The 11885-nt window shown below is 38.9% G+C and overlaps 1 protein-coding gene across 1 annotated transcript in view; it reads left to right on the forward strand.

Moving 5' to 3' along the window:
* Positions 1–11885, forward strand: part of RHBDL2 (rhomboid like 2) — a 46009-nt gene that overhangs the window by 17463 nt on the left and 16661 nt on the right. Inside the window, exon 4 of the mRNA XM_007947606.2 lies at positions 8376–8476. Coding sequence (XP_007945797.1) covers positions 8376–8476 — 101 coding nt within the window. The remainder of the gene's footprint in view (positions 1–8375; positions 8477–11885) is intronic.

The following is an 11885-nucleotide window of genomic DNA, read 5'->3' on the forward strand; positions in this document are numbered from 1 at the left end:
CAATCCTACCTCCGTAGTGATACTGCCTCGGAAACCCAAGGAGGGGTCGCTATGAGTCGGGGCCGACTCGACGGCACATAACAACAACAACAACATGGATTAGACTGTGTCCCCCAAAATATGTGTTGTTAGGCCTAACCTAAATGTAAACACCTCAGCATTTCTCAAGCTGAAATATTTGAAGAAAAAATTAAAGCCTCAAGTTGCAAAACTGAAGGATTCTATGGGCAAAATATTGAATGATGCAGGAAGCATCAACAGAAGATGGAAGGCAAAAAGTACAGGCACATGGCATCCTGTGACTTCTTCTAACTTCACGAGGGGAAGAGAGAACCAGCATCAACAGGCCAAGGCTGGTTACTATGAAGGTGGAAGTCAGATATGCTGCCATCTCCCAACCTGTTTACTGATTCTGACACCAACCGTCCCTCCCACGGCACTCTCTACTTTCCTGCTGGGTTTGAGAATTCGTTGCAATGGTCACAAAGACCTCACAGACAATACTTACGATTATGGGGTTTATTAGGGAAGTAACAGGTTACAATTCAGGTTCAGGAATACTCAGGATATAATTCTTCAATCAGGACAGCCTCTCCTTGCCGCTCAGCTTCTAGGCATGACCTCTGCCCTTCTCTGGCAAGTGTCAGAAAGCTCTTTTGGTTCTGCTGATAGGTGCACCTAGGTACACCCACTCCACCAGCAAGCCTCCTGCCCAAAGGCGCTCTGTTTTCTCACTCCTTGCACCAAGCCTGCCTCTCTGTCTTGTGCCAGTCTCTCAGTTCTCGTGCCAGTCTTTCGGCCGTTTCTCTGCCAACTCTCTGCCAAGGAGGTCCAGTGCAGGGATCTCAGGTTCAAGGATGTGCTGCACTCCACCTCTGGCTTTTTTGATGGCAGTGAGATCTCCCCTTCTGTCTCTAGGTAGGTTCGTTTTGAACCTAGCAGAATGACAAAACTGACCAATCCCCACATTAGGGTTCCATATACCTTATTTGCACAGTCCTACCCCCACAAGGGTGCCATGTACCTTATTTACATTACTAACAAGCTAATGCAAATTCTGTTATTAGGTGCTGCTATGGATTAAACTGTAAACCACAAGCACCTCACATTTACACAGTTCCACCACAAGACTATGGCTAGAAGAACCATACTAAGTAATTCATTGCTCCACAGAAGGAATACACAGAGTCACTGTACCAAGAAGAATTGGTTGATGTTTAATCATTTCAGGAGGTAGCATACGATCTTTGGTGAAAAGCAAGGCTCAAGGCATTGACAGAATATCAATTAAGATGTTTCAACAAACAAACAGATACAATGCTAGAAGTGCTCACTCGTTTATGCCAAGAAATTTGGAAGACAGCTACCTGGGCCACTAACTGGAAGACATCCAAATTTGTACCCATTCCCAAGAAAGGTGATCCAATGGGATGCAGACATTATCAAACAATATCTTTAGTATCATATGCAAGTAAAATTTTACTGAAGATAATTAAGAAATGGTTGCATCAACAGGGAACTGCCAGAAATTCAAGTCAGATTCAGAAGAGGTAGTGGAACGAGCAATTTCATTGCTGATATCAGATGGATCTTAGCTGAAAGCAGAGAATAACAGAAAGATGTTTACCGATGTTTTATGGGTAACATTGTGAAGAATAGGAATTCCAGAACACTTAACTGTGCTCATGCAGAACCTGTGCATAGATCAGAGGCAGTTGTTCAAACAGAACAAGAGGATATGGTGGTTAAAATCAGGAAAGATGCGCATCAGAGTTGTATCCTTTCACCATACTCATTCATTCTGTATGCTGATCAAATACTCTGAGAAGCTGGATGATATGAAGAATGTGGCATCAGGATAGGAGGAAGAGTCGTTAACAACCTGCAATATGCAGACAACATAAACTTCTTTGCTGCAAAGGAAGAGGACTTGAAGCACTTACTGATGAAAATCAGTCTTCAGTATGGATTACACCTAACACAAAGAAAACAAAAATCCTCACAACTGGTCCAGTAAACAACATCATGATAAATGGAGAAAAGATTGAAGTTGTCAAGGATTTCATTTTACTTGCATCCACAATTAAAACCCATGAAAACATCAATCAGAAATCAAAGAACATACTACATTGGGCAGATCTGCTGCAAAACAGTTCTATAAGTATTAAAAAGCAAGACATCACTTTGAGGACTTTGAGGTACGCCTGACCCAAGCCATGGTATTTTCAATCACCTCATACACATGCAAAAGCTGGACAATGAATAAGGAAGACTGAAGAAGAACTAATGCATTTAAATTATAGTGTCTGAGATTATTGAATACACCGTGGACTGCCAGAAGAATGAACAAATCTGTCTTGAAGAAGTACAGCCAGAGTGCTCCTTAGAAGCAAGGATGGTGAGACTTTGTTTCGTGTACGTTGGACATGTTATCAGGGAGGACGAGTCCCTGGAGGACATTGTACTTGTTTGAGTGTCAGTGAAAAAGAGGATGACTTCAACGAGATGGACTCACAGAGTGGCTGCAGCAGTGGGCTCAAACATTGTGAGGATGGTGCAAGACACGGCAGCGTTTCGTTTTATTGTACAAAGGGTTGCTGTGAGTTGGAACTGACTGATGGCACCTAACAACAGCAAATCATAACCCTTATATTTGTGGTTATAATGCCATTTGGAATGGGTTTTCTTTGTTGTGTTAATGAGACATTATTAGTGTAGGGTGTGTCTTGAGTCAACCTCTTTTGAGATATAGAGGAGCAGATTAAGGCAAACCCAGATGGGGGAAGATAGACGCTATACCACATGAAGATCACCAAGAAGTCAAAAAATATAAGCTGACGAGACAAGGACCTTTCCCAGAGCCAACAGGGAGAGAAAGCCTTCCCCTAGAGCCAGCACCCTGAATTCAGACTTCTAGCCTCCTGAAGAGTGAGCAAATAAATTTCTGTTAAAGCCACCCACTTGTGGTATTTCTGTTATAGCAGCACTAGAGAACTAAGACAGGTGAATATACATTTAGAGGTTTTTTTTCTTTCTTTCTGTCTTTCTGATGAATTGACTCCTTTATCAATATGAAATAATGTTCTTTATTCCTGATAACATTATTTGCTCTGAAATCTGTTTTGTCTAATATTAATATAGACACTTCATTTTTCTTTTGATTAGCATTAGCATTATATATTTTTTCCATCCTTTTATTTTTAGTGCATATATTTAAAGTTTGTTTCTTGTAGGTACCATGTAGTTGAGCCTTGCTTTTTTTAGCCAATCTGACAGTCTCTGTCTTAAGTTGAATGTTTAGACCATTTAATGTGATAATTGATATGACTAGGTTTGAGCCCATTATATTGCTATTTATTTTCTATTTGTCCAATCTGTTCTGTGTTTCCTTTCCCCTACTTTTGTTTTCTTTTGGAGTGTGCAGTTTTTATGTTTCTCTTTTATCTCATTTGTTGGCTTATTAATTATAACTCTTTTCGTTATTTTAGTGTTTTCTTTAGGGATTATAGTATACATCTTAAACTTGTATATACTCTACTTCCAGATGATATTATATCACTTCATAATATAGTATAATAATTTCACAATGGTATACTTCCATTTCTCCCCTTTGTGTTGGTGTCATCATATATTTTACTTTTTCAGACACTATAAACTCCACACTAGTTGTTATTATTGTTATTTAAATAGTCAATTATTTTCTAAAAAAGATTTAAATAGTATGAAAAAAATCTTGTTAAAATTTGTCCATGTTATTACAATTTCCAGTGCTCTTCACTCTTTGTATAAATCAATAATTGCACCTGGTCTATTTCTCCTTCTGTCCAAAGTACTTCCTTTAACATTTGTTATGTCCAAATCTTCTGGTGATTAATTCTTCCAGCCTTTGTATGTCTGAAAAAGTCCTTATTTCACCATTGCTTTTGAAAGATGTATTTACTATAGGATTCTAGGTTGACAGTGGTCTTATTTTAGTAAATTAACACTGTTGCTCCACTGTTTTCAAACTTGTGTTGCTTCCAGCAAGAAATCTGTTATTATGTCCTCTATTATGCAGTATGCGTTTTTGCACTGGCTGCTTTTACGCTTGTCACTGGTTTGGAGCAGCTTCATTTTGTTGTATCTTCATGTCGTTTTCTTCATGTGTCCTGTGCTTGAGGTTTGTTGAGAGTCTTGGATCTGTGGGTATATCATTTTCATTAAATTTTGGGAAAAAAATTGTCTATTATTTCTTCCAGTTTTTCTGGTAGCATAGTGGCTAAAGCACTTGACTGCTAACCAGAAGGCTGGCGGTTCAAACCCACCAGCCACTCCTCGGAAGGAAGGTTGGGCAATCCTACTTCCGTAGTGATACTGCCTCGGAAACCCAAGGAGGGGTCGCTATGAGTCGGGGCCGACTCGACGGCACATAACAACAACAATTAATTTTTAAAATTTATCTCTTTTTATCCACTTTTCACACAAAGAGATTGACTCACCTTATACATACACAGTGAGATTGATATAGCTAGATAATTGTTTTTTTAAAAATTGCTGTTTAGTCGATTCTGACTCATGGCAGCCCTACATGTGTCATAGAACTGTGCTTCATAAAGTTTCCACAGGCTGATTTCTCGGAATTAGATTGCCAATCCTTCTCTTCCCCATTTTTTTTTTTCTGTTACTGACCTCTCTCTTCTCCTTTGTAGACCCCAATTATACATTTACTAGACTGCTTGAAGTTTTCCCACAGCTCATTGATGCTGCATTTATTTTTTAAAATATTCCTTTTCTCTGTGTTTTTAATTTGAATAGTTTTTATAGCTATGTATGTCTTCAAATTTGTTAATTTTTTTCTTCTGCAGTGTCTAATCTGCCATTAAACTCAACTAGTTTATTTTTTCATCTCAGTGTAATTTTCATCTTTAGAAATTTAATTTGAGTATAGTTTATATGTTACATTATCTCCACTAAGCTTTTTGAACATAATAGAATGCAGTTGTAATAATTGTTATAAATCCTTGTCTGCTAAATCCAATACCTTTGTCAGTTCTGGGTCAGTTTTTTTTTTTTTTTTAATTGTGCTTTAGGTACAAATTTACAGAGCAGAATTTGTTTTACATTCAACGTTTCGGGTACATTTGCTTTCACTCCCCAATTACCATCCTCAACCCTAACCCCCTCTCCTCCTTTCCCTTCTCAGTAAACCACTCCCCCCACCGTGTCCTTCTTAGTTATGCACTCCTGTCTGTCCAGCTTTTCCTCCTGTGTGACTGTTGCCCCTCTGGTGCCCCATGGCCAATTGCTCCAAGGGATGTATCTCCGTAGAGGAGGTAGGTGCCTCACCCTGGGTTGAGTGTTCTGCATGTAAGTCTTATTTACTGTTGGGCTAAGAGCCAGCCCTTGCTAGTGAGATTTATCCCAGGTCCAAAGTATATCCCAGGGCCATAGTCTTGGGGGTCCCACCACACTCCATCCGACAAGTAATTCTGGTCATTATCGTGTTTTTGGATTTTGTTCCACATTTTTCCTCGCACTCTATCCAGGATCTGATCCCTTCCCAAGTGGTGGGCATTGGTAGCCCGGCATCATCTAGTTCTTCTTTTCTCCAGGTCCATCATGTCCTAGGGCTGATTGTTTCCAAATGCCCTTGGCTTTCTTCACTCTTTTTTGCTTTTGACCATAGGAGAACATTAGCTGCATGTTGGATGGCCACTCGAAAGCTTTTAAGACCCCAGTTGCTATTCACCAAAGTAGATAGTGGAAAAAGATTTTTATATATTTTGTTGTGCCAATTGAGTCTGGTGTCCCCCAATACTATGGTCGTGAGTTGGCAGATCCTGTGGATCTCTCTCACACAGTGTCTGGCTGTCTATGAGGGATTGCTCTATGTCTGTCTTCGGTTGCTTCTGTAATGATTGTGGGTATTTTGTATCACTAGTATCTGTGCAAGATAAGCCTCAGCTGAATCTACCATTGGTCTAGAATATATTCCTGTTCACTGATCCCCTTCTGATCTTCTCCATTGTCTATGTGTTTATCTGTAGCCTGGTGTTTGGTGTTAATGGTAATGCAGTATTGTGGATATACTGGTATCAGACTCTGTCATCTCTATCTCATGTGCACAATTTGGTGTCCTCCCTTTCCCCAGTGTTATCATGCTGGTCACGGACTCTTTCCATACCATCCCTCCCCTTACCCAACTCAGCGTGTGGTCCAGTTCTGAGTCAGTTTTATGTATGAGTGATTTCCCCCCCCTATTTTGATCATATTTTCCTGCTTCTTTGCATATCCCATAATTTTTAATTGGATGCATTTTACTTTGTTGGATGGTGGCTGTTTTTGTATAAACTATAAATTTTTAGATTTGTTGTGAGACTCAGTTAAGTTACTTGAAAACAGTGTGATCCTTTCTGGAAAGATGTGCTAGGTGAAACTGTGTTCAGAGCCACAGTTGGTGGTAAGGATCCCCATTACTGGTATAAGACTCTTCTGTGGACTCTACCTAGTACCTCATGAATTACTAAGTTTTCCAGTTTGGAAATTTACTTAATCTGTCTGTTAAATAACTGTTTCTGGCCCCATGTGATCAACAGGTACTCTTCCCACTATTCCTTCTTGGTGGTTCTTTCCTTGTTTGGGTATTTTTCTTACATGCTCCTCTCTGGTATTATGTTCTGCAAACTTTAGTAGTTTAGCTCTCTGTCTGGACCTTCAGCTCCATCTCATCAACTTGAGGTTTACTGAGCAATGCCTGGATTGCCCCTTCATATACTGTAATTAATAATCTCTCAAGGCAGTTTAAACTAAGAAATTACACAACTCATCTATTTACTGCCTCCCAGGGTTCATTGTCCTTTTTTGTCTGATACCCAGTATCTTGAAAACCATTGTTTCATATATATGTGTGTGTGTGTGTATAAAATATAATACACACACACACACACACATATGTATATTTAAGTTTTTTTTTTTTCCAGTGCTTTAGTTGCTTCAAGTGAGACAAGTAAATTAATCCTTGTTACTCCATTTTGGCCAGAAATGGACACAAAAAAATGGAAGTTTGTATCTGCTCTTTTAAGTTAAGTTCTTCATATGATTAGGATGCAACCACCCTAGCCCTAGTCTGTAGGCTAGCATTTGAGAACCACTGCTCTAACCCCACTGGATTATTTCTCACTGGTCTTCAGTCATCCATTTACCTTTGTTTCTCTGTCTTTGCTTTCCACTTCCCTGTCCTGAGCACTTTCTTACATTGTTTAAATCTTAAAGGTTGAAAGTTTAATCAAAATGCTATCTCCTTCTTCTCAGAGGAGTGTGGCCTCCTCCTCTTTGCAGAGAAAGTCATTCCTTCCTAAATGCTAATTTAAATACAAATTATTATTATTTTTTTTTATCATAGCAGTTACATTCTGCATTTTGTGACTATTGTTTACTCATTCATTTGTTAAGATCCCCAAGGTCAGATCAGACATCTTGTCTTTCTTGCACAAAGAGGCGTTGTTGTATTCAATTTATATTCGTTAAGGAATGAAAGAGGGCCTTGAACATAAGAGACCAAGCAGTTAAACTAAGTAACAGAGAGAGAACATCTTTAGAGTTAGGTAAGGTGCCTGGTGGAGCCTTGTTTTGGTCCAGGCAATTTAAGATTGAGTTAGCAAATAGATTTTATCTTGCTTGGTGAATCTGATTGAATAGTGTGCTGAGAAGAATTCTGAGGCCACATTCTGACTCCATGAGAAAGACAGCCATGATTGCATCTGTCATGGCTGTGGGAAGAGGAAGTGGTTATATGCATGCCATGCATTTTTCAACACTGATAACAGCATTATCTTTTGGTTGAAGAGATATGATAAAAATATTTTCAGATTAAAAAGAATCATGGTCTGAGAAATGATTTATGAGCTGCTTTGGGAATAAGATTAGATAATAAAATGTTGGAATGTTTCAGACGTTTTGATACTTTTGGCTAAGCATGGGGGATAGTTTTAAATAACAGCTAAGAGGCTTTTAACACATCAGGCGTCATTCTGAGCACTATACACGTATTGACTCATATTCTTCCTGTAACAATCTAGTGAGGTAATTTCTATTAATATCCCCATTTTGTAGGATAGGGATAGGGAGGTTAAATATCTTGCTTAAGTCATACAGCTGATAAAGTAGAATCTGTGCTCTTATAATTGTTATATTGCCTTTCTAAGGAACATTTAATGTTTCAGAAAAATTGGGGTAGTTACCTCATAAAGCTGTACTTCTCTAGTATGGGACACAGTGAATTGTTGCTTGTTAATTTGGAAATGGCCTGAATACTGCAAACTCTAGCCTTAGATTACAAATAATTATTTTTCATAACTCTTATTGTCATGCTTGATCTTTTATGTTTACTTCTTTAGGATCTCTTGCCAGCTCCATCTTTGACCCACTCAAATACCTTGTGGGTGCTTCAGGAGGAGTCTACGCTCTGATGGGAGGCTATTTTATGAATGTTTTGGTGGTAAGAAGTTGTTTGGGGAATGGGATATATGAATTTTATTTATTTATTTATTGTGATTTGGTTTTTTTTTTTTAAACAATAGCTGGTATAATTGATTCTTGTTATTTGCAGGGTTTATGTTCTATAAAAGGCCTTTACATGGCACAAACTGTTGGCCACTCATTGGCATCACAGAAGAAAGCCCCTAGTGTAAAAATGGTGGCATGGTGGGGTCGTCTGACCTCCTCTAATTTCATGAGGGGATAAGAGAATCATTATCAGCATCAATAGCCCGAAGTTGAGTCCTAGGAAATGTAGGTTGGATATACTTCCTCTTTCCAACCTTTTAAACAATTCTGACACCATCCCTGTCTCCCCCAGCACTCTCTGTTTCTCTAATGGATTTGATAATTCATTGCAATGGCAACACAAATGCACAGATAATACTTATGTTTAGGGTTTATTAGGAGCTCTGTGGTGTAATGTATAAGGCATTTGGCTGCTAACCTGAAGTTCAGTGGTTCAAACCCACCAGCTGCTCTGTGGAAGGAAGATGGGGCAATCTACATCTGTAAAGATTTACAGCCTCGGAAACTCAATGGGGGTCGCTATGAGTCGGAATTGACTCTATGGCAGTGAGTTTGTTTGTTTTGTTATGTAGGGAAGTAACAGGTTATAATTTAGGATCAGGGATGGGATATAGGTCTTCGATCAGGACAGCTTCTTGGCTGTGCCCACTGGCAGGCCTCTCTCTGGCCTTCAGCTCCTTGGCCCTTGGGCCTTTTGGGCTAGGCTGGCACCTGCTATGCTCAGGCAAGAGTTACAAAGCTCTTTTTTTTTTTTTTTTTTAAACTTTTATTGTGATGAAAACATAGACAAAAGATATTCACCAACATAACAACTTCTATATTTACAGCTCAGTGATATTGATAACCATTATTGCTATCCTTTCCCAAAATATTCTACAACCATTAGCATAAGCTCAATGCCCTACACAAAAAAGCTGCTCCTGTCCCCCTCCCTCCTACCCTTGGTAACCACTAATAAATCCATGTCTATATGTATTCCATATATATTTACATATATTCCAAACTCACCACTGTGGAGTCGATTTGACTCATAGCAACCCCTTCTTGCGTTTCTGAGGCAGTATCTCTATGGAAGTAGATTGCCCAATCTTCCTTCCGAGGAGTGGCTGGTGGGTTTGAACCACTGGTTAGCAGTCAAATGCCTTAGGCACTATGCCACCAGGGCTCTCATGTATGTATGTATGTATGTGTACACACACACACACACACACATACACACACATACCCAGGAATATCCACCCCCTTCCCCTCCCACCCCTGGTAACCAACCAAGAAAGTTCCCTTCCATGTATCCATGTATAAACTTTGCCTTGACTTTTTACAGTAGTGGACTAATACAGTATCTGTCTTTCTGTGATTGACTCATTTCACTCAGCATAATATCCTCCAAGTTCATTCACATTATGTGGTGTTTTGCAGATTCTTCTTTTGTGTTAAATAGCATTCCATTGTGTGTACGTACCATAGTTTGGTTTTCCATTCCTCTGTTGATGGGCACTTAAGTTGTTTTCATCTCTTTGCTATTGTCAATAGTGATGCAGTGAACACAGGTGTGCATATGTCTATTTGTGTCCTGGCTCTCACTTTTTTAGGATATAAACCTAGTAATGGGATTGCTGGATCAAATAGTATTTCTATTTCCAACTTTGTAAGGAATTGCCATACTGTTTTCCACAATGGTTGTATCATTTTACAGTCCCACCAGCAGTGTATGAGAGTCTCAATTTCTCCACATCCTCACCAGCATTTGTTATTTTTTGTCTTGTTGAACTTTGCTATTAATATTGGGGTGAGATGGTACCTCATTGTTGTTTTGATTTGCATCTCTCTAATGGTTAATGATCGTGAACATTTCTTCATGTGTTTCTTGGCCACCTGAATATCTTCTTTGGTGAAGTGTCTGTTCATGTTTTCTGCTCATTTTCTAATTGGGTTGTTTGTCTTTTTAATGTTGAGGTGTTGGAGTTTCCTATAAATTTTAGAGATAAGTCCTTTGTCAGATATGTCATTGCTGAATATTTTTTTCCCAATCTGTAGGTTCTCTTTTTACTCTTCTGGAGAAGTCTTTTTATGCACAGAAAAATTTAATTTTTGGAAGGTCCCAATCATCTAGTTTATCTTCTGCTGTCTGTGGATTTTGGGTTATTCTTGATGGTCTACTTATGCCATAAATTAAGGCCCTTGAGTTTGCCCTTATTTTTTCTTTGATGAGCTTTATAGATTTAGGTTTCACATTTAAGTCTTTGATCCATCTGGAGTTAGTTTTTATATATGGTGTGAGGTATGGATCTTGTTTCACTTTACTGTAAATGGATATCCAGCTTGCTAGCACCATCTGTTAAAAAGACTATCTCTTCCCCATTTAATGGATTTCAACCCTTTGTCAAAGATCAGCTGACTATATAGGTGGATGGATCTATTTCTGGGTTCTTAATTCTGTTCCACTGGTCTATGTGTCTGATTGTACCAATACCAGGCAGTTTTGACTCCTGTGGCTGTATAGCAGATTTTGAGATTCAGGAGTGTGAGGCCTCCTACTTTGTTCTTCTTCAGGAGTGCTTTGCTTATCTGATGTTTGTTTCCTTTCCATATAAAATTAGTGATTGGTCTCTCCATGTCTTTAAAGAAGACTCATGGAATCTGGCTTGGGACTATACTGAATATGTAGATTGCTTTGGGTAGTGACATTTTCACAATGTTCAATCCTCCTATCCATGAGTATGGTATGTTCTTCCATTTATATAGATCTTTTATAGTATCTTGAAGTAGTGTTTTGTAGTTTTCTTTGTTTAGGTCTTTTTGGTTTTGTTTTGTTTTAACAAGCAGAAATTTATTTTCTCACAGTTAGGAGGCTAGAAGTCCAAATCCAGGGTGCTGGCTTTAGGGGAAAGCTTTCTTTGTTCACTCTGGAGGAAAGTCCTTGTCTCTTTGGAGCTTCTGCTCCTGGATGATCTTCATGTGACTTGGCATCTCTATTCCCCCATTTCTGCTTTTGTTTGCTTGTTCAATCTCTTATATCTCAAAAGAGATTGATTTAAGACATACCTTACACTAAGAGAAACACCCTACTCAGGATTATGGTGACCTCTGGGGCAGAGAGGGAGATGCAGTCAGGGCCACCTAGAGGTCGTCAACCGTGAGTTTTGTTTTGTATCTTAACAATGTATCTTTAACTGGGTGGCTGATACATACTGCATTGTTGGGTGCTGTGGAGTCAATTCTGACTTATAGTGACCCCATGTGACAGAGCAGAACTGCTCTATAGCATTTTATTGAAATATAATTTACATATAGTGAAATACACAAAACTTAAGTGACATGGGTCAATTTTTTTTTTTTTT

This window comes from Orycteropus afer, unplaced genomic scaffold (assembly GCF_000298275.1).
Source record: "Orycteropus afer afer isolate SDZICR_OR568_19922 unplaced genomic scaffold, OryAfe1.0 scaffold00192, whole genome shotgun sequence".
NCBI classification, from domain to species: domain Eukaryota; kingdom Metazoa; phylum Chordata; class Mammalia; order Tubulidentata; family Orycteropodidae; genus Orycteropus; species Orycteropus afer.